This window comes from Perca fluviatilis, chromosome 12 (assembly GCF_010015445.1).
Source record: "Perca fluviatilis chromosome 12, GENO_Pfluv_1.0, whole genome shotgun sequence".
Taxonomy (NCBI): domain Eukaryota; kingdom Metazoa; phylum Chordata; class Actinopteri; order Perciformes; family Percidae; genus Perca; species Perca fluviatilis.
In genome coordinates, this window is record NC_053123.1 from 10,963,861 (window position 1) to 10,987,095 (window position 23,235).

The window sequence follows — 23,235 nt, forward strand, 5'->3', positions numbered from 1 at the left end:
TGTTGCCTTCTAGTGACGATGAGGTGTCGGCACAATGATTGACGTCACAGCGAATGAATCACTAGAGGCACTGACGAGTGAGGATGAGAAGTATCAGGCTGGAATACCACCCCTTACCCCCTCCCCAAGCCTGCCTGCCTTGCAGTATTGCCAATGATGATCCAAGTTCAAAGCCCAGAGCTGGCACACACAACAAACAACACAATGTAACCCCCCCTGTAGCTTGCAGCAGAGAGATAATGCAACACCAGCAGTTGCACAAAGGCATGGAACACAGACAGTCTACTCCTAGAAACACAGACCCTGTCGGCTTGCTTACACTGCAAGCAACTTGGTTGATGGCTCATTCTGTTGTGGCTGATCGTGACAAGAGGGTTTGAATGCATTTGTGTAGTACATGTTTCACATACTACAACATATATTTATAGTATAATCATTTTTATAATGCACCCTACACCTATTTTCTTTAGACATTAAAGAATTCACAATAATAATAATAATAATAATAATAATAATAATAATAATAATAATTAAAAGTATCACACTGAATGAAGAAGAAGATTGGGTAAACAAGAAAACTAAAGAAAATCTGCCTTGCTCTTGATATTCACTGACGTAAGGTATGAATGTGCCTCTGATCGAGTTGCTTACAGTGTGGAAGCAGAGATAGCATGCAAGGTGCAACATCGAGCCTACCACCTGGCCAAAAAAGGCCCAATAATTCCCCTCCCTTGTTGCATTATTGCCATACAGTAAAAACCACAAGCAGATGTCCATGAAGAGGCTGAGATCTGTGAGACATCCCTCCTCTTACCATTATCCAGCAAGTAAAAGACTGGACTGCAGTGGCTGGCTCTCAGACTGACCACAGGCTCTGGCAGGATGCGTGGGTCATTGTGAAGGGAGGTTGAGTAATGAACTGGAATAGGAGATCCAACAGAACAGACACAGACTTTTCAGGGCAACAGGGGAGAGACAAACACAATGGGTGAACTGGGGAAAAAAGAGACTTGCAGGTAACATGAAATAAAACTATTGAGAGGGCATGAAAACGGGTTATTAAGAAACACACTATTCCACCAGCAATATGACACTCAAGTTTCAACAACAACAGCTAGTACTATCACAAACAACAACAACACTACTATTACTTCTACCACAACTACTTTTACTACACATGATCACCACTACTTCTAATGCCACAATTACTAGTATTTCTAAGTGTCTCCACCAGCTCCATAATGGTATCAGTCCTCCAGCTTTACTAAATGTATGTCACTCTGACCCAAAATATCTTTTGATGCCATCAGCCAATTTATTTAATTATTTTTTACTTCCAAATATACACTACCTCTCCTTCTAAGTTCCAACAAGGAGTTTAACCTTTTCAATACATGTATTTCAAACAGACAACAAAATAATTCACCCTATCATGTCACGGTCACTGTCACACACCTGATACTTGACTAAGACAAATGTTGGTTGCAATGTCATCAAAGAAAGTGAGTGAAGTCCACACAACAGCTGAATGCTCCGCGAAAATACTACAAACGGAATTAAAGTGTTTTGCTAGAGGTTTCTGTTGTGTGGACTTCACTCACTTTCTTTGAACATTAATTTCTTTGTCCTGCACCAGTAACTACATGGATGTGATCATCATAACAGAAACTCAAAAGAGACCTAATTTTGGCAAACCCAAAAGCACAGTGCCGATAGTCTTTCCTGTTTTTTTTTCCAGCGCTCATGTTTGTTACCCAGCACCTGTGGCTGAAAAGCTTCTGAAGGCGGAAACGTGACTGACTGGAACCAGTGGGAACACTGACAGAGGACTTGCACTGCTGACAGGCTGTTGGCGTCACACTGCTAGCGTAGACTCTATTTAAAGTGCCGTTGCTATCTCTACTGCAGCAACTCTAAAACTAAGAAAACATATATTTGTAAGGTCAATCATGTAAAAAAACAATATGGCAATGCTTGATCTTGGAGCCTCAACACTAGCACCAGAACCATACACACATTTCAAATAGATTCCACATCAAAAGACTCCTCTTGAGCTATTGATTACATCGTGAACCACACATACACACTTGACTCGACCGACTGCTTCAACATATCTTCTAACAGCAAGTTTTACAGAAAATGTTTGACACTTTCTATTACTACTCTATTATTAAATACAATACATTACATGTCAGTACATCATCAGAAGCTTTTTTTTATACACTTTTGTGCAAAACAAACTGCACAGCTTCAGTTTACACAATAATAATAATCAAGAACGCTGGTAACGGTGACATCCTCACAGTGACATCATCACACACTTCATGCAGTGCAATGTTTCTTGGTAACAACCCCCTGTCCCCATCCAATCCTCTCTTACTACCCTTATCCAAAACACACAGAGTCACTGGGGGGGCGCTGCCTCATCGCTACCCATCCCAACTGGTCTGAGAAAAGTATAACATGACGCACAGAAGTTTAAACTGTGCTAGGAATAGCCTTGTGGCTCTGAAAAACAACGTAGAGACAAAGCGCAATTAAGTCCCGCCGACACCGGAGGGGGAAACAATCCATCGCTCTCCATTGACTTGGTATTGCGTGAAGGGGCCTACTTGTCAATCCCATCAGCTAGAAAACAGAAAAATAAGTTACCACTGTAAAATGACGTGCATAAGATGCATGTATTAATAACTGTGAATAACTTTAACACATTTGAGCATTTTTAAGCATGTAATAATATTTGTCGATATAATTTATTAAACATTATATAGCTATACTGTTTTATTAATAGCAACATAACGCATACAGTAGTCTTACTATGTAATTGGTAGTGCACCAGTGGGGTTTAGTTGAAAACTGTTGGTAGACTTATTTTTAGTTTTATCAAGCCACCTGGAGTCGCATGGAGCTGAGCAGGTGGCACCAGTTCGACACACTGTAACGTTTCAGCCATCACCTCCTCCCTTTCTGCCCTGACATGCTCACTGCTAAAAATATCCTGCCAGGCCAGGCACCGATCTCTGGCCTCTCAGCTTGTTAGTCCATCTCAAAACTAGGCCCAGTCAAGTAAGCATTGCTACAGCCACACGTGGGTCCCAGAGGAAAAGTAACGCATAACCCCAAACCAAAACAACAGACTTCAGGACAAAAGAAGACAATGGGAGGGATGTGGACGGAGACAGCGTTCAGGCAGGAGAAGGGCCAATTACTGGGCCTAATGACAAAAGGTAGATAAGAAAAGGGTCAGGTAGAAGAGAGGGAACGATGTGTGAAGGAGAGGAGAGACGGCTGCAGTTATTGAAGCACGGGACGGAATTCAGGAGTAACCAGAACGCCTTTAATGGCCACAGAAAAAGGTGGAAGTTGATATTCAGCAGGAGGAAACAAACCATGAATTCTTCACACAGCTGTGCTTCCTCATTTGTCTCTAGCCATAACTAGTTTTATAGGACTTTACGTTACTTTTGCATTAATATTGAAGATTGATTTTTAAGCGGACAAAAACATTCACACTGCTTTTAACCATTGTTAACATTTCCATCTTGATTGCATATTGCAAATTCTGAATACTGTACTCAGCTCAGTAGAACAGCCCCACAAATCTGCCCCCCCCCCCTCCCCGGGTAAGTGAATAAGACACTTCATCACACTGTGTCGTGCTGTGTCTGTTCTTATGCTTTTCATCCATCTCTCCATAATTCTTCCTTTCTTCCATCTCTCTAAGTAGCAAATGACAGGCTTGTAATAGGACAGATTGACCATGACCTAGTCACATCACAATGCTGAAAGACTCTCTGCCAAGACAGCAAAGCACATGTCCTGGTTTTGTTATTCTGCTCTCCTTATGAAGCTCAAAGGAAAGGCTGGAGAGTACAAAGATCAAGAACAGACAAAAAGGACAGCTCAGGGGTGAGACAACTGATTTCTGTATCCTGGCCAATACTGCGAACCACGGAATTGGAGCTATTAAAGGTCCCATGGCATGAAAATTTAACTTTATGAGGTTTTTTAACATTAATATGTGTTCCCCCAGCCTGCCTATGGTCCCCCAGCGGCTTGAAATAGCGATAGGTGTAAACTGAGCCCTGGGTATCCTGCTCTGCCTTTGAGAAAATTAAAGCTAAAATGGGCCGATCAGGAATACCTCCCCTTTCTCTGCTTTGCCCGCCCAGAGAATTTGGCCCACCCATGAGAGAGAGACATCGTGGCTTTCAAACAAGCAAAGTGGCAGTTGGTCAAGGTCACACCCCCACCCTCCACCTTTCCCCCCCAAAAGTTAAGTGCAAAGTAGTACTTTGTATATCTATGTCAATCTATCTGCCTATTTTCAGCCAAGTAAGGATTGTGGTAGCAGCACACTCAGCAAAGCAACCCAGACATCCTTCTCACCAGCCACATCTTCCAGGTCCTACTGGGTTAACCTGAGGCGTTCCCAGGCCACAAGGGATATACATAATCCCACCAGTGTGTTCAAGGGTCTTCCCCAGGGGATCCTCCCAGTTGGACATGCTCAGAGCACCTCGACAGCTTGGCGTCTGAGAGTCATCTTGAACAGATACGGTTCTATTCCATGCTCCTCTTGGATACCTGAGTTGCCTTGCCCTAAAGGAGAGCTCACACACCACCCCCTTCAGGAATTGCCAGGTTATTGGGAGGAAAGCATTGTCCATGTGGCTCTGGGATGATTTCCCTTGGACATCGTATTAGGTGAGGGGCTAGAATAGGTCTTTTAAAGGCTTGGACCCGTGAGGCCCATGTGTGAACAGTCCCGGCACTGTAACATTGAGCCAAGTGAGCTCACCACCTGTAAGGACAGGAGTAATGTTCTGGTGTATTGCCAAAAGGAAAGTGGGAAGAAGCAGCGTCCTTGGTGGCCTGAAACCTGTCATATTTTTTTTACAGAAGCATATGAAGTGCCTTAGTGCTGGCTAAAATCCCTAAGGCTTTCATTCTCTGTAAAACACATCAAACAAATTGGATATTTGCACACAATGGCACCACTATCATGGCCCAGCATTAACACTGTTCTAAATGTAGGAATTTATCCCTGGCTAATGATGTCTTATTACACACAGATCAGCTGTGGCCCTTCCTTGTTTGTGAGTAAAACAATGTACCTCTGCCTAGTTCAAAGACATAATATTTTGAGTTCCCAAACATCCTCCACTTCCCCCTCCCGAACACATTTTCACAGAACTATTACTGTAATTGCAAAGAGTTTCTTTATTCTCTTTCTGTTGAAAGATTTCACAGATGGAGTGCAATTTCTGGGGGTTCAAACAGATACTGTTACATTTATCTTCTTTTCCTTGAAAACATTAGAAAGAGATGTGACAGAGTATTTGTCAAGCCTGTGTTTGTTCTGATACTGAAATGTTATTCTCATACATTTCACAGGTTTAATGGGGTAGTATGTTCATAAATTTTAGTGGGAAAAAATAAAAATAAATCATTAACTTCATTATAAATGCCATAGACGTTTTTCTATAAATCAACTAGTACTTAGTAGTATATCTATTGTTCGTTAATAAATTAAGTTTGTTTAAAGTAAAAAACTAAACTAAATCCTTATAAAGCACACCGAACCTAGAGGACACAGCATGCGTGCCCGGCAGTGTCTTAAACACAGGTGACCCACTTACAAACTTTCTCCATTTGACCTTTACATTCTGAATTTGCTGGGATAAAGTGTTTTCCCTCAACAGATACAAAAGTGCCTTCTGGGAAATGTTCTCATCTCTCGCTCCCTCCATTATGCATCGCTGTTTATTTCTTTGCAATCACAAACACTCTCTTTTCATCTGCCCCGTCTCCCATCACACTAACCTCAACGCACTAGAAACAACCTCATTGTTTAAAACATCATCTAATGCATCCAACCTTTACTCTAAACCCAGGAACGGCTTAAATTATCTTTTCATCTATGATCATGAGCCATCGTCCTCTCATACTGCAGCTTATCTCTTGCACTCAACAAACCATCATATCCATCATCATACTTTATCTGTGATCCTAAAACCCAAAGCCGGCAACAAGGTAATGAATACAACATTAACTACAAATAGTAAGGATATTTACACGACATGCTTCATTACACCATTCCCCTCTAACGAGGCATGTCTATTTCATTAAACATCCTGTAGCATTTAATGCAAGTCAAGCACTGCCACACACTAACATGCCAGCAAATATTTAACTGAAAGCAGTGCACAGGACGTTTTTATAATATATTATGGATGACACAAATAAATAATTTAACCAGCTGTGAGAAGTGTTCTGATCTCAGATATTTAAGCCTGGCTTTTATAAACGCATGCAGGTTACTGCCACAGCCGGTTATCAACTGAAGGTTATCACTACTGCTCCCAGCTGTTGTATCAACATTGGTTTGAGGTAAGCATGTTAATGGTCCAGCTCTCTTCAGCCATCCCTATGCTTTGCTTTCTTTATCTCGTACTCTCTGTCTCTCTAAACATGAGCTGCTGAATACTTGTCTGCTATGACAGGTCCTTCAAAGCATTAGCAGGACTTATTACTCAGTCCAAGGGAAGAAGAAGAGTTGGACAAACAAGATAGTCATAGTAGGTACAAAGAAAGAGGTAGAGAGAATTATATTCTTTTTTCTGGCTTACATTTGTGAAATCATTTCACGACTTTGGAATAAAGGAAAACCAGCTGGAAGCTGTGACAAAATGCATCAGATAGGCCACAGTATACTGCACTCAAATGGAACAACAACTATATATATAATACGTCGACAACCTCAAACATGATTGGCCATTTTAAACCGCTGCCATTCTTATCAGGTGAAGATGCTCTGGTGATGGGTGAGGTGTGCATAGGCTGCATACTGTAGATATAGCTCACTTTTAAAGACAATGTCATCCCAGCAAAACTTCACAGTGCCAATTCCAAAATACATTTCCATACAGGGAAGGTGTACTTGGTAGTGTCTGTGTGTGTGTGTGTGTGTGTGTATGCGTCAGCAGGCTACCTGAGGTGGGCGACTTGCTTCTATCCATGTCAATGGACTGCTGGTTGTCAGAGAGTTCAGTAAGGCCTGCCGCAGCCAATGGCAGTCAAGAGGAAGAAAAAGTAGAATACACATAATCTGTCAGGTTATTTTTAACTTTTTCAGAAGATTGAACAGTAGTCAACTTGGTTGATGTCAGCCACGCAGAGCCCCAAGAAAGAGCTTAGAGTAAAGTTTCTACAATCTTTGGTTTATCATCTCTGATTAGCTGCATAATCAATTCCCAGTATTTAATTATCTTATTATTACTATGGTCTTAATAATAATATTTGACATTTGCTATTTACCTTTCCCCTGGGAATGTTTCTTTGGATTAATTTTGTCTTCCTGGAGCAGAGTGGCTGAAACCTGATGTGACCTGCACTACAATCTGTTAAATGTATATACTGTACACTTTCATTTTGAATTTCCAACCAAATCGCATTAAAATTGTCAACATGACAATAATTTGGCATCTACAGCATGTAGTGCAAATCTCATGATAAAGTGGCACATACAATCAAAATACAAGACAGAACAAACACTGATTTGATCAGGATCTGATCAAATCTGATCACATGCACCAAGCACAGGCCAGAATGAGAAGTCATACCCACTTCCTTTTTAAAAACCACCACAAATGATGAAATGTCTAATTTTAGTCAGACTACAAATGTGGGGTGTTCAAGCCGCGTTCATTAGTGCTTCATTACCAGCCTCACTGAGTCGTCACAGTTCAAAACATTTTGATTCATTTAATTATTTCTCTTCAGTAAAAGTTTCCAGCAAAACTTCTTAATGCAAATTTCCTTTAATCATTTACACTGGCTTTACAAATGACTGAAGAAATTGAAAGGGACTCTAATTAAACCTTTATGGTCATATAAAATGAAGAATTCCTTTGTAATCATCAACCAAATGCAAACATTGTTGTTTCACTAGGCCTAGTGAGTGACAAGGCTTTATTCACCCCAGGATGCTTCAGTTAAAATATACATCACATGGATCATATAATATTTATAACTGCCCTTACTTAACAGACTCTAAGGAGTGGCTCTCTGCAAAGGACATACCGTTTTGACATGACTGGAATAGGGCAGTTTTGTTTTATATGGTAAAATATAGACATGAAACAGCCACTTTCACTCCAATCATCTCTTTGGTTTGTACCTTTGCTTTCAGTCCACATCATACCTTCCCATTCCTTATGGCGACCTTCTCCATCAACCTTGTTGTCCTAGTATGTTCCACCACAACAATGCCCCAAACCCCCCACCCACCCCCCGCACACAAACACAGAGTCCCCCAGCCTTTAGGAAGACCCGACTTACTCTGATAGGATGTACGGATCCTTTTCTTTGAATCTGAATATAAGTTAGACAGGCCGCGCATGCAAAACTCTGTCAGGCAGGCCCACATGCCCACATCAGCAGCCACAGAGTCACCAAAAGGAAGGGAGGAGGAGGAGGAGGAGGAGGAGGAGGAGGAGGAGGAGGAGGAGGAGGAGGAGGAGGAGGAGGAGGAGGAGGAAAGGGAAGGAAGCAGTAGTGGAAAGGATGGTGTGTAGGAATAAAGAGTAAAAAGTGTTAGTAGAGATTCAGGGCAGCGAGAGATGAGAGAGGACAGGAAGGTGGGAAAGAGAAAGAGGTGGTAGAGAGGTGTATGAGTAGCGTGGGACAGAAGAAAAGGAGAGGAGGAGGAAACAACGTAAAGAGTAAAGAAAGAATTTGAATGTAAAGTAAGATGATGGATGGAGTTAAGATGGAGGGAAGGGAAGGGAGGGGAGGAGAGAGAAGAACACACAGGCTTAGAGTGGAAAAGAAAGTGAGAGCAAGCAGCAACCGTGTTAGTGTCAGGGGAGGACAGACAAGATATACCCAGTACTGCTGCAAACCCCAGAAATGCTGATGTGATTGGTCATTTGCACAAGAAGGAAACTACTGTGCTAGCAGGCAACATATCATTACTTACAAAGCAGCATCAAAATAAATCTCTTGTTGCATTAAATCATTGCTTTACATTGCATTTTGTTATATACTTTTTGCAATAGGCCTACTGTTCTAACATGGTATCAATAAGGCATTAGACTGTATAGTAACTGGAGAAACACACCTACAATAATCAATAATTAAGCATTATTTTATGAAATGAATACACTAAATTTGATTGACATATATAAAGTATACACATACACATATGTGTGGCGACAACAGCTAAAAATGTTGTGTGGGAAGGACAGTAAACTATGTTCCAAAGAAAGTTGGAATATTCCAAAAAGAGAAGAGGCCAGCAGCTTAGTTAGTAGATAGTTTAGCCAGTGCCATGTATTTCGCTTGGCCTTTTGACAGTGTTTTTGTCTTCGGTATTATATCAACTCCAGCATAGCGAGTACTTAAGATCATAATAATACCACCACCTGGGGTACAGAAAAAGGGCACAGTTGCCGGTTTGTATTTTTCCTTCCATCTCCAAATTGATTTTAAAGACCCAACACAGAAATACTTTTACAAAAGAGGAAGTTGGGAACAATAAGTGCTGTGGCAGTCAATACAAGCACTTATGCAACATGAAATTAAGTGGCTCTAAAGCCCAATGTCATCTCTCCATCTTCCGTAATATCCCCTTCACACAAATCCTGAATACCTGTAAAGCATTCTCAGCTACACTTGTGGGAGTTACGTAATAAGAGAGCTCAGTCAGCACTTTAAGTTGCCTAAAGGATCATTTAAAATATTAAACCACTGGAGCTGCTATGCCCTCAAATCCAGAGGTTACCATAGGGTCAAATAAGAAAGGCACAGCTTGTGTTTAGACACTCAATTCTGTACGGTGGGACTGAATATCTTCGCATTAAGTATAAATAAAAGCCTTCAGAGACTATCACCAGCCAAGATCAGTAGCAGAGAAAAGAGAGGCAGGGGTCAGGAAGGATGAGATCTCAGTGACTTTTGACTACAGATCTATGCTCAAGCAGGACTAAAAACAGAAAGGACAGAGAAATCAAATGACAACATGCATAACAATGCCAACGTGGACCGACACGCAGCCTGTTAACATGCACCTCATATCATAGTGCAGATCTGTGACAGGCATACTGAGATGGTTGGGTGTTTTTGTCTTTGTACGGTATGTTATTGTGTGAGAGAAACAGAGCAAAAAGAAGGGAAGAAGTAAGGTTGGACTGATACAGGTTTTTGAATGCTGATGCAGATTTTACTTTTGTTCAAATAGCCAATTTGACCCTTTTCATTTCAACTTCCTCCAAATACTTACATATGTTTGGTGTTTACCAGAGATGTTTATTTCCATAAGTGTAAAAAGTACTGTACTACCACAATATACAAAATATCAAAAGTAAATATGCCTTTTTACGCGGAATTGCCCCTATTACAGTGCAATATGATTATATATTTTATATTCTTTAACCAGTGGTGGTAAAAAGTATCAAAAAGCAAAAGTATGCAGCCGAACGGCCCCTTTCAGAGTTATAATATTACATACTGTATATCATATTACTGGATATTTTTTTTATTACTGATACATTCATACGTAACACAAACTTTAATGATGTAGCTGGTGGAAGTGAAGTTTTGCCTACCAAAGTTGGCCAGTTTAAAGTGTAAAATATGAAACAAATAATATTTTTATTAGGGGTGTAAGAAAAAATCAATATTTTATTTTGCAATACTGTATCGATTTTTCAAAAAGGCAATATTGATTTTTGTTTTAAATAAAAAAAATATTCATGTAAGACAGTGGTTCACGTTTATGTTGTGTTTAAACCCCTTACCGCTAGATGGCTATGCTGAGACACACTAGTGTCCTTGCCTAACAGTGCCTAGCAGTGTCTGACTTTTTGCTAGAAGCTAACAATGTAGCTATGGCTGAACTTTGGCCTACTTTAGCATATACAAATTAGATTTTCTGTGTACTGAATTGTTTACCTAAAGTAAACTTCTTTGAACATCGTGTCTTTTTTTAAATAATAGTTTTTCTAAAATTATACTTAAAAAAAATCCCAATATATCGCCTTACGCAAAGTATCGGAATATATTGCAATATATTGACTCTTATACCATGAGCTGGGTGAATACTCGATTCTGATTGGCTGCAGGGTGTCCATTAAGTAAGGGTTAATGCCCGACGAGGTGTCCATTGTCAGGTATTAATGGACGACGGCGAGGCGTGAACCGACGCGCAGCGGAGGACGGTTCACGGTTCACGCCTTTAATGGACACCCTGCAGCCAATCAGAATCGAGTATTCACCCAGACCATGGTATAAAAAGTGATGTAGGACACCTAGTAAAGGAGTTCGGTGAAACTGACTGTTTACTGTTCTAAATGAATGCGCTACATTAAATCAATAAGGAAATGTGGATTTATTATTTCCAACTCGTCCTCTGAACACCACAGGATGGCGCTAAAACACACAGGCTACAAGAAGTAAGTTATACTGACCCTCTGGACTGACTTTGTTTCACAGAGAATAACGTTATCTCACATATCTCAGCTCGCTGCTTCAGGCTGCGCCGCTGCAGCCTGAAGCCTGCAGCAGCCTGCAGCAACGTTACACATCGCGGATCAAATTCTAAAGTAAAAGTCGTTATATTGTTTTGGGGACAATGACATGGCTGATAGCTAGCTTGTCTTGTTGTTCAACATACTGTCAAATTATTTTTAAGCAAGTCGTATCTAAGGTTCTTCCTAATTCCTGGTGGAGAGAACAACGTTTGCATTGCATAAGAACCTGATGGATGGGAATGATTGTTCCAGGTATTAGTCAAACCGTCAGGCGTAACCAGGGAAACGGAGTTATTGTTTGGATAAACTTTAGATTTCGATTGTAAAACTAATTAAAATATGAAGTAATGTTTTAAAAATATGTTATTTGGCAAGTGACCATGGTATAAGCGGGTTAATGCCCTTCGAGGTGTCCATTGTCAGGTATTAATGGACTTCGCCGTCGTCCATTAATACCTGACAATGGACACCTCGTCGGGCATTAACCCTTACGTGACCCATGTATCGTGATACGTATCGTATCGCCAGATTCTTGCCAAAACAGCCCTAATTTTAATATTAAGATTTTACAATATTTTATAAAAGGGAACCTCAAAATTGTTCCTATAGTAAATGTACTGAGACCCCCATGAAAATTGGATAATAGTAAGCATGGTCAAAGTGTCCATAATGTGTAGGAGAAGCCCTTAACCTGATCAAATGGTATTGATTAGGTTAAGGGCTTGAGAGCAGTGGGAATACAGGAAATATAATTAAAACCACCTGCATCATTGATTTTAGGTTACTCATTAAAGCTAAATCAGATTTGCCTGATAGATCAGTCTAACCTTAGAAAGAGACACAGAGGAAGGAGACAGAAGAAATAGGAAGAAGAAACACCAGTAAAGTGGTGAGAGGACAGGAGAATAGAAAATAGATGATCATCTGGATGTAATGAAAACATTTTTGACACATTACTGTGTGGCGGCTCAGAGAGTGTTAGGTGTATACGTGCATGTGTGTGTGGTCCGGATCCCAGAGGTGCGTGTGTGCGCTACCTGAGGTGGACTGTCTGTTCCTGCGTGGGGAGCGGGTAAGGCGCTGGTATGGGTCCGCGCCTCCATACAGATCCAGTGTCGACATACACAAAAGGATGGTTTTCTGCAAGTAATCCACCACTGCTAGGCCATTGCAGTTCCCAAACGCCAAACTGGACAGACACGGACACAGCAAGGTTAATCTCATTGACATTAAAGGTGCTATATGTAGCACTATCAAACATTGTCAAATTAACTGTGGCATTTGGGTGTAATTACTGTCAACAAAAGGCTGTATTTATCTCACACTGCTCTTGCTGCTGTTTTTGAATATGAATACCAGTTTTCCCATAAACCCCGTTGCCACCTGCTACCCCTGACTGCTGTAGAGCCTCTGGCTTAACTGATCATTTTTTTAATGTTTGTTTTTGTACAAAAGACGTTCCACTCGATCGGGCCCTGACCAGCATTAGACAATATTCACAACAATTGGCTCCATCTGTGGTCTTCCCAGCAATCTCACAAAAATGCTAAAATAAGTGAGGCGAATACATCAATGTCACTCAAACTGGCTTCTGCCCAGTCAATCATTGCTCTACTGTGTCCACCAGGCAGATGTCTGGTTCACTATATATTAATGTCTGTCGCATGGTCAGATGGTTCAGGTCGTGAAAACAGCAATCATGTCGGTCTTTGATTAAGAAAATCTTTAGCATGTGTTTTAAAGAGCTGTTTGTCATGGCGTCTACGTAAAATACCATTTTAATATCACAAACATGATTATGCATTTGAAAACACATCACTCAGAATCAGTGTTGTAATGTAACAAAGTACAAATACTTCACTACTGTACTTAAGTAGAATTTTTACATATCTGTACTTTACTTCGTTATTTATATTTCTGGAAACTTTTACTTTTACTCCACTACATTTCCTAAATAGAATGTATACTTTTACTCCACTACTTTTCCCCTAAGCATCTTAGTTACTTGTTACTACAAAATAAAATCAGAAGAAATTTATTACACTGAAAAAAAGGAAGTTTGGCGAATCATTGCTCCTAAATTGCCAATATAATGTACGCTCCATTCCAGATGGTGATGTGATGCCTGTTTGTGGCCAAGCGGCAACAAAAGAACATAGGTACATAGGCAAAAACTAAAGAAGAAGAGGAGGAAGCATAATGACTGATAGTGTCATGGAAGCACCTGGTGCAGGCTCTGCCGCCATGGTAACAGACGATGACCACCCCGACGACAGTGGTGATTGTAGATAACGTTACACACCTTTGGCCATAAAGTTCATAATCAAAGTTGTTTTTTTTTACTTTTACTTCTAATAATTAAGTACATTTAATATCAGAAAATTGCTATGGATACTTAAGTACTGTTAATATCAGATACTTTAAGACTTTTACTCAAGTAATATTCTAAAAGGAGACTTTAACTTCTACCAAAGTCATTTTCTGGTAAGATACTTGTACTTTTACTCAAGTATTGCTTTTGAGTACTTTATACAAGACTGCTCGGAATACACTAGAAAACCAACAAGTGCAAAGGTAGCAGTGGCCAAACCCTACCCTCATCCAGCTTGAGCCTCACAACACAAGCAGCAAAAAGACATTACCGAGCACTACAACATTCATAGATCAAGGCTAAAGGCTCGACAGCTGAAAGAAAAATGGTGGTAAGGAAAAGCCTGCCATCTGCGTTATTGTTAAAATCTCCCACTTTTTACTCTCTATTTCAGAATTTCCAAAAGGAATTCAGTCAGTTGAATGCAAATAGCATCACTACCCTTACAATTGTACAGACCTTGATTAGCTTGACATACAGGACATTGAGCCAAGAGAAGGCTAATCCCAGTGAGGAGCTGCAACATTAGAAATTAGTATCTTGAAACTTAAGCTGTCACTGAAGCCTCTTCTTGCATTATGCAAAAGTAAGACTTGTAATAAACAACAGTGAACCTACCCTTTGGTATTCACATTTGTGCCATGAAGGTGACCAGAGGGGACAGCCTTGTGCCTTTGTGGTGCCTTTAGTAATGTGTAAAGACATTAGTGTGGCATTGATTTATTACTGTTGAAAGTGTTCTTGTGGAGCCTTTTTGTAATGTGTTTTTATGTTCCTGTTCACCACTGTGTTGTAGTGTAATGCTTCTTTTGTCTGTTATATTATGTGCACTGTCACCACTGTAACTTTAAAAAGAAAAGAAAAAGAAAAAATTAAACAAAACAAATCAATTTCCGCAACTCTATTCAAGCCGTGAATAGCTTTAGAGGCGAGAGGCAAATAATGGCCCTGCCTTGACCCATATTGATCTTTTTTTTGAAAGAGCTGTGATTTTATTGGTTTCTACAAACAGAACTTCTATTCACAGCAAAGCCATTCAAGCGGTCTTAAAGCACTCTAGGCTCAGGAAGTTAATCAACTTCTCTTCAACACAGACACATCCCTTTTCAAAACTGAAATATATTAAACAACTCTATTACTCAACTCAACATGAATTACTTTACAAAGTATTACAATTATATGCTATCTAAAACGAAAGAAAGATAAGAGAGACAGAAAGGAGACAGAAGAAGACAGACAGAAATGATAACGTGTTGGCCCACTAGCGGCTTGGTGCAGGTTCAGGAGTCCGGCAGTATACTATCTTGAATTTAAATTTAGTAAGTTCTGACTGCAGGTCTGGGTAGCGAATTCAATACTTTTTAGGCACCGGCCGAATTGCCTCCTTAGTATCGAGTATCGAAAAATGCCTTGCCATTCAATACCAAATTTCAATACCTCAGTGTCAGTGAGCCAATAAGCATGCAGCATGCTTCTACCAAGATCATGCTGGTGATTGGCTGTGTAACGTTACACGTCGTAGAGACAGGTAGGAAAACTTTACGCATAGAGACAGGGCTCACATAGAAGGAGCTGAAAAATAAATAAAAAGATTTGTGCCGTAATGCGTAACGTTGTAATTTCTTTTTGTTTTAAATGGATTTCAGGAACTGGTAACAAAGTCACAGTATTGGTATCGGTACCAGTACCAGTATTGAAATTTGTTTAACGATACCCAGCCCTACATAATGCAGGCAACTTTTGGGTTGTAACCATGCCAAGCCTGCATGTGTGAACACACCAATTTTGATATTGACTGCACCATACTATTCCATAGTCCCCCGACCCTACATCCCAATACCCAAATGCTTTTAAGCCCTCACTCTTTATAATGGTATAACAGGGTATATTAACTACAGGCATTAAAAGCAACAAAAGTAACCTAGTATTGTACCCTTATACCGTTAATTAACACTCCAGAAAACTCAACCCATAAAAATGGAGAAACAGGCCAAATAGACACAGATACACTACATTGTAGTTCAGAGTCAGTGATTTAGATGATTTCTGGAGGTTGAAGTTTGAACCACAGTCCCTTTACAACTTTAATTAAAAGAACTATTTGGTGCTCTGTTAAGTTAGAGCTACGTTGTAAACCAGCCATTTACAGTTACCAATTCAAAAGAAGTTCCTGGTCTCTCAGGTGTAATATTGGTGAAGTTTCCACTATCTGCTTTACTCCAATAATGTCAGTGTCCTAGTGTTTTTCCAATGTGTCCCTTCCCTTTTGTGGCCGTGTGTCCTGTCTTGTTCTTCCACCGTCAAGTCAATATTTGTCTGGAGCTGGGCAGAGCTGAGTCTGTCTCTGTGTCCTGTTCCTCAGACCCTGTCTCCAGCCATTTCCAACCTGCACTCACCACCTTCCAGGATTTTCGCCTACAGACACAATCTGCTCACCTCCACTCCAGTTAAGACATTGATTAAGACTGCCTCAGTCTTTTTGGCTTTTTGTTGAGTATTAAACTCTTTTGATTGTTCACATTTAAGTCACAGCTTTACAATCTTATTGTCTGCATTATGGGTCCAGCATAGAACACTTGTTATGACAAATAATGCTTTTTTGACAGCACTATAAAGCTGAACATTTTGGTAAATTCAAGCTACCATGGCAATAGTCTTGCATTGCCAGACCTTCCTCCACAGGGCTGCGGAGAAGGTTCTGGTGAGTCCACACAGCATTCTGGGATGGGTTTATTGTCATTTCTTTAAACCAATCATAATCGTCTTGGGCGGCACGGGCCATGGAGCCACGGTGCCGCTGCAAAATAGCCTCGGTAAGGAACTTGTTTTGGTGGAGCATGTGTACGTTCAAAGGTTGTTTTAGTCGTGCAACAGAAAACTCAGATTGGATGGATAGTCTAGCTAGCTGTCTGGATTTACACTGCAGAGATCTGAGGAGCAGTTAACCATAGTCCTCATAAATCCACCGGAGTTTAAAATGCCAACACAAAGAAAGCGGAAGGTAACGGACATCCGGCCTACATGAAAGACATGCAGCGGAATTTCCGGCTGCACCTGAACAATCCTGGAAGTGGAACGTCGTGGACATAGACTACCACGCCAATAATCAATGCTTTCAAAAGCTTTGTCCATACTCAATTTGTGCTAACCCCTCTAAACTATAACAGGGATTGCTGTCCCGAGCGCAGACTAGCAAAGATGGAACCACCGATCAGCACCATTGATAAATGATGAAAAATTGCCTTGCACATATTCCCAATCGAGCCAGACAAATGAATAGTCACACAGATGGATACATAGACCAGCAGTGAGAGAGAGACTGTCATGCATCTGGAGACTTACAGGCCATAGGCAGAGTTGATGTCGAGGCTGGTGATTTGTTGTGGAGGTTCTCCATCTGCCCACAGCAGCTGGACAACCAGCTCTGCCTGGTAGCCAGGAGGGACCCGAACCATCCTGTCCTTCACCCTGAAGCAGACATAAAGAAAAGGAGTTTAGAGTACTGTGTAATATACATACAGCACTTAGTAAGAAAGAGACACGTAAACATGTTTCCTTCCCTCGTGAAAATTCAACGGAAAAGTGTCAATAACTAACGGTTATGCCCCAAAACACGGTGGTGAGTTCACAGTGACCTTGATCTTTGACATCCACAATCTAATCAGTTTATCCTCAAGTCTGAGTGGACGTTTGTGACAAATCGGAAATAATTCATAATGCCTACTGAATTATTTCTTGACAGGGGAGGGTCATTGTTCTCCTGTTTCAAGGTTGATTGCTTTTCTATTTGATACAAATATTCAGTTTGGTAACAAACGACGAAGACAGAGTGTCTGCATCACTAGCTACTTGTTCTACTGATATTTTTAATAAACAATTCCTAGCATACTGCAAGACCAAAAGGATATATTAAAACAGATATTAGTTATTTGTTGCACAGAAACTATGATGTGTGTGAGGAGATCTTACTTAAGGCAGGGATTGCTGTCTTTGTTACCCTCAGTTGTCCCACTGCCGGGGCTAGCTGCGTGTTGGTGGTGGGGTTGTGGTGAGTGGGAGCCGGACTCTGTGAAGCAGGGATTGTTTTCATTCTCTGATGGAGAGATGACATCCTCCGCCTCACACTGTAAGCGCACCTCTAGTGACTGAGGATGACACAGATACAAAAATATGGATTCATCTATCTACCATAGTAGCGAACTAGTCACAATAACTACATTCAATCCTGTTAGAGTAGAAATACAGTGAACTACATCCAAATGAATTTGTGTTATGCAGATGCAGGTTTCCCAACAATGTTGGATAGGCATGAGCAGAATTTCCATTAGATCTTCCTGTAAAAAACACAAAGCTCGGTTCATATCATATTTCTAAAAGACAGTCACTTAAGACTTCAGAGCTGGAGTTTGTTAAAATTACATTGGACGCTACTTACATTCCTTATAAACGCACCAGGATGTCACTCCTTTTAATTTGATTGTCATCTCACTCACCACTATCTGAGTGTTGGCATCATATTTGCTGAAGCGATACAGGATGATGTGGGCTGAGATGCCAACCACACAGAAGATGCGACTCTGGGGGCACCAGCTGACCATCTGAATAGCAAAGGGGTCATCCTCCACCAAATCGGCCGCCCTGCCCTCACTTGGCTTTGGCTTCTCAAACGCTTTGGAGGTCTTCAGCTTGTACAACATCTGTAGTGTGACTGGTTAGAAAAATGGTTAATTTTGGTGAAAATATTGTAAATGCAAAATCTACTGTAAATGCATATGTAAATGCCCTTTCAACAGTGGTATCACAAGGCAATTAGTGTCACATTGCCAGACCTATCTCCACAGTGCTGTGTCAGCGCTGGAGAATAGTCTGGCTGAACAATTAAACATTCTGGTATACATCGTTTGTATTTCCTTGAAACAATCCCAATCGTCTTGAGCTGCACTGAGCCCCAGATGCATGACGGTGCCTTTGCAAAATTGATAGTGAAAGAGACCAGCCGGACGGCAGACTTTATACCCACACTGTACATCTGGTAGCAGGACTTCTAAGCAATCAATATATAGCAAGAACGTTAAGCCTAGGCAGATATGATGCAATGCAAGTAAATGTCATTCACATACCACAGCTGTCAATAAAATTCTTTTCTAAGATTTTGAGAAAACAACACATTTTCATGCTGGGTTTTTAGTGTTTAGCCATCTGTAAGTGTTACAATGGGCCAAGTCCCTTATTTGGTGTAGAGCATCTAATATGACAATGGTGCTTTTAATTTGCTCTGAGCTCAGAGCCCATGGCAAATCACCAACCATGAAATTCATGAAAAAATATTGCTTATTCAAGCAAGCTTTGTAACAAAAGCCTGAGGTGAACAAAATGTATCACTTCAATATAGCTCATGAAGACAGAAAAGCTTGGAGTGGACTTACTTGCTGATGCGTCCCAAAACTTAATTGATCCGTCAGCATGTCTGAACAAAGAGAAAGATTAGTTATTTTTCTATTAGGCAAAATAAGCGTGCTTAATTACTCCAAGAATGGATCAGGAAATGAAGGGAAAATGCTGGTCCTTTACTTTAACGCCACAAATTCCCAACTGTAATAAACGTTACAGCTACCTGGATCTTAAAAATTGTGCAGTGACTATTACTGATTTTAAATCCTAACAGCTTGGGTTAATGGTAACCATGTGTTTGGCCTTTATGTACCTTCAAATATTGCTGTCAATGTTTCTGACTTACCCTGTGATAATGATCTCTGGGTAAGTGTGGGAGCCTAAAGTCCATGTTCCTCCCCCGACTGGCCACTCCTGACATGGTTAAAGTGTCAGACATGACATGGTTAAAGAGTGATTATTTAAAAAAATGTAAAGAAAATAAAATAAAATCACATAATCTATTCTAACACACAGACTTGGACTGTACTGATTAAAATGACTCATATGTTAATAATAACCCATAATTTGTTTCAAGTTTATAGCAGCTAATTATATTGTAAGTTACACCATTTTACTTCACTTTTTCATTTTATTTTTTTAAGAGTTTACCGAAATCATTCTAAACATCACTAACAAGATTTTTAGATTATTTATTTTTTACTTGCATTCAATTCTACTTGCTCAAATATCACAAGTAAAAATAATTAACAAACAAGATTTAAACTGGCAAAACAAAACGACAAATACATACAATGCAAAAGGCAGGTATTCCTCCCTCATATTTTCCCTCTCTTACCTTTTGGCTGTAGCCGGTTTTCTTGTGTTTAACTCCTATCGAGTAGAGGATGGGGATAATGTCGGGCGGACAGTCTGCAAAATAGGCTGTGCAGGTAACTGGAGACTCATGGATGTCCATGGGGTAAGGATTCTCAAAGACAGGGTAGCTGCAAGATACATATGATGATGCATATGATATGGTATAGTATAATGTATGCCACTATGGCAAAACGGACAGAAAGGACACTTGATCTGTTTACACGTACTCTATATTTTCTGTAAATTCAATGAAATCACAAAATTAACCATTAAGGTTGCACACTTTATCTACCTTGAAAAATGTAATTACAAGGGGAACTGAATTACAGGATCAGCATTACTAAGCATTATCTATACTCTGCCTCACTGGCATTATCACATATATAATAAGACTGCAGGTGAGGTAAAAATGGCACTGCTATGTGCCTGCATGAAAATATTGCTGAAAGATTTACAGGAGTGCTACTGTACCGATGTATACATTACAAATACTAATTAGTCCTTGATCAGTAAACTTTATGAACATGAGTGTAATGGTGCACTGTGTATCAGCTATCAAATCTATACCCTCTAGGTGCAAGCCACTGACATATTTAAACTACATTAAGCCTTATCAGGATAATGGATTTAATTAGATAACCTAATTAACTAGGCAACCTAATTTAAAACCATAAATCCTACTTTATGAAGGCCTAATTTATAGTGTGTTGCTGCTATTCAAATGCATCCCCTGGCCTTAGGTGTTAATCTGTCACAACTGCACAACATCAGCACCTTTCACCTTCACTTTCATTCCTTCTAATAGTGATAACAAGTCAATTTAACTGGAGTGGTAGCATTTTTCCCCCAAGAGCAATGTGACATGTCTTTATCCAAAGGACAATAACAGACCCCCTCTTCTCCCTGAAGTATAGATACATGTGACAATGGTTAGATCTCGAACTCTTTCATTGCATTAGACTGTGACAGGATCTGGCTTATGGATGAAAGGTATAAGTAGTGTTTTCCCCTGGTGTGATGTCATGGGTGATATCATCTAATGTCAAAAGTTGACATGTGATGATGGGAGTCTTATAGTCACATGCAGCTCAGCAGCTGGAAGGTGCGTTTATGTGAAGCACATACTTGCTCTGTGTCAGATCCACCACGATTAAGTCCTTCTCCAAAAGCACCACCACTGCGTAAGGCTCCTGGACCTCTGTAAGATACACAGCCAAACTGCTTAATCCATATTTACATCAGTTACAACCAAAAATAAAAAGACCTTTTAATGTTCTGAGGATAATATTTCATTCATCTAAAGCCAAGAGGGCACCCGAGAAAAAGGTCCAACCCAAACATAACTCGTGTTGTGCCTCTAATCAAAATTCTCAATTGAAAAAAGGATGATTACATTAAAGTCCAATTTCACAGACACATTCACAGTTGCTGAATTGCTCAGGTTTGTTTGACAACACTGGCTGCTGTTTTTAAGAAATTTACAGAATCCTCCATCCTGTGAAAAATATTTAACCTGCTGCAACAAAACATTTTAAAATCTATTTTCTGAGCAGAATAGGTTTCATCTAATGGAGGACAGAACAGTCTTTGAGGACTCTCAACTTTTCTAATAAAAGACTTGTGTAATGTTTAAGGAAACAGTGTTGTATTTGTGACCTAGTTGCAATTAAAAGATTACATAAGAGGCACACCTAGGGCTAACTGTTCTCACTGCGTATAACACATTCACCGCATCTTTCTTCTTATTAGATGTGGAATTCTGACTTTTTTGTTCTTTTGGTCTGTGCATTGATTTTTTTAAAGTACTTTTTCAATGCCTAAGGCAAGGCAAACAGATTCCACTCCATCTCAATGTTATGTCTGCAGAAAACTCAGAAACTATATTTAAAAAAAAGAAGTCTTTGTGTGTGACTTTTCAAACCATTAATACCACTCAGCTGAATCCAGAAACTATGACACTGGTTTCGTCATTGTCTTTATATGCACTCACCGTTGTTGTAAGGAGTCTCACAGAGTGCCATGAACTCTACAATAGGATAGTCCATCTCCAGCACAGTGATGGCCTTGCCATGCATGATGGTTAACGTTGGCCGCCGCCCTGCCTTGTCATATGAAAGACCGCCAGAGAAGATAAAAAAAGGCTCGCTGTTGTGGAGGGAGAACAGGAATGGATGAATTAATAAATCAAACAAACAGTTAAATCATTATAAGACATGTATGTAGCTTACAAACTATAAGCCACTGACCAGATACAATTAATTAGTGAAAAAATGAATGAATAAAATCTATATGTACATATAAATCAAACATTTTGTTTGGCAATTCCCGAATGTATTGATTTAAAACTCCATTACAATTAACATGTGCAATTTCATATACCACTTCCAATGAGCACATATTAAGGGGCTACAATCATAAAATAACATTTTATCAAAAACATAAACCTTTTTTGTTTCTGATGGTTGCTTTCAACTATAACAAAGTGTCATTAGCAACCTTCTTGTTAATTCACTACATGATGAAATAACCACAGGATAAATCTCCCCATGATTGTATTCAAATCATAATTCAGTGTAATCAGGAAACTTAATTAAATCAGACGATATGGATCTTAATATTGCTTAAAAAGCAGATACCTGTTCCTTGAGGTCTTGTACTCCACTTTAAGTATGGGTTTACATGACTCCTTTCTCCCATCCTTCTGTATCTTTCCTACATTAGAGGAAATAGCAAAAGAGTGGACAACATTTCAAGACAATAGCACAATCAAAGTAAACATCTTGAGCAGGTTACTTTCTGTATAACATTAGACTGGTGTCAGCTCCTCTTGTTTGACAATTCAATTTATTAAATCATAAGCACACTGTAGCACATGTTTCAAATACCCGCAACAGAAAAGAATGCAAAGGTAAATTGCCACCTGAAACGTTGCTGAAAATTGCAAAATCATAGTTAAGTTATACAAATAATGGTCAATGGCCTTGAAGAGCAAAGCACTGCCAGATTAAAAAAGCACAACATTTTATACAATGAACCAACGAAAGAGAATGAATGTGAATATTAGTATACAACTATCATTGT

At 39.8% G+C, this 23,235-nt stretch overlaps 1 protein-coding gene across 13 annotated transcripts in view; it reads right to left on the minus strand.

Moving 5' to 3' along the window:
* Positions 1-23,235, minus strand: part of stxbp5l (syntaxin binding protein 5-like) — a 154,151-nt gene that overhangs the window by 23,392 nt on the left and 107,524 nt on the right. For 5 of the 13 annotated variants that reach the window (XM_039817823.1, XM_039817821.1, XM_039817817.1 and 2 more), the window contains exons 9-19: positions 22,791-22,866; positions 22,145-22,299; positions 21,280-21,352; positions 20,135-20,282; positions 19,643-19,710; positions 19,332-19,372; positions 18,399-18,613; positions 17,875-18,050; positions 17,248-17,373; positions 12,572-12,723; positions 6,995-7,060 (exon numbers count right to left, since the gene is read on the minus strand). In XM_039817823.1, the coding sequence (XP_039673757.1) occupies positions 6,995-7,060; positions 12,572-12,723; positions 17,248-17,373; positions 17,875-18,050; positions 18,399-18,613; positions 19,332-19,372; positions 19,643-19,710; positions 20,135-20,282; positions 21,280-21,352; positions 22,145-22,299; positions 22,791-22,866 (1,296 nt within the window). Of the gene's footprint in view, positions 1-814; positions 920-6,994; positions 7,061-8,343; positions 8,413-12,571; positions 12,724-17,247; positions 17,374-17,874; positions 18,051-18,398; positions 18,614-19,331; positions 19,373-19,642; positions 19,711-20,134; positions 20,283-21,279; positions 21,353-22,144; positions 22,300-22,790; positions 22,867-23,235 lie in introns of all 13 variants that reach the window. The other 8 variants (XM_039817822.1, XM_039817820.1, XM_039817815.1 and 5 more) reach the window with 3 other exon arrangements.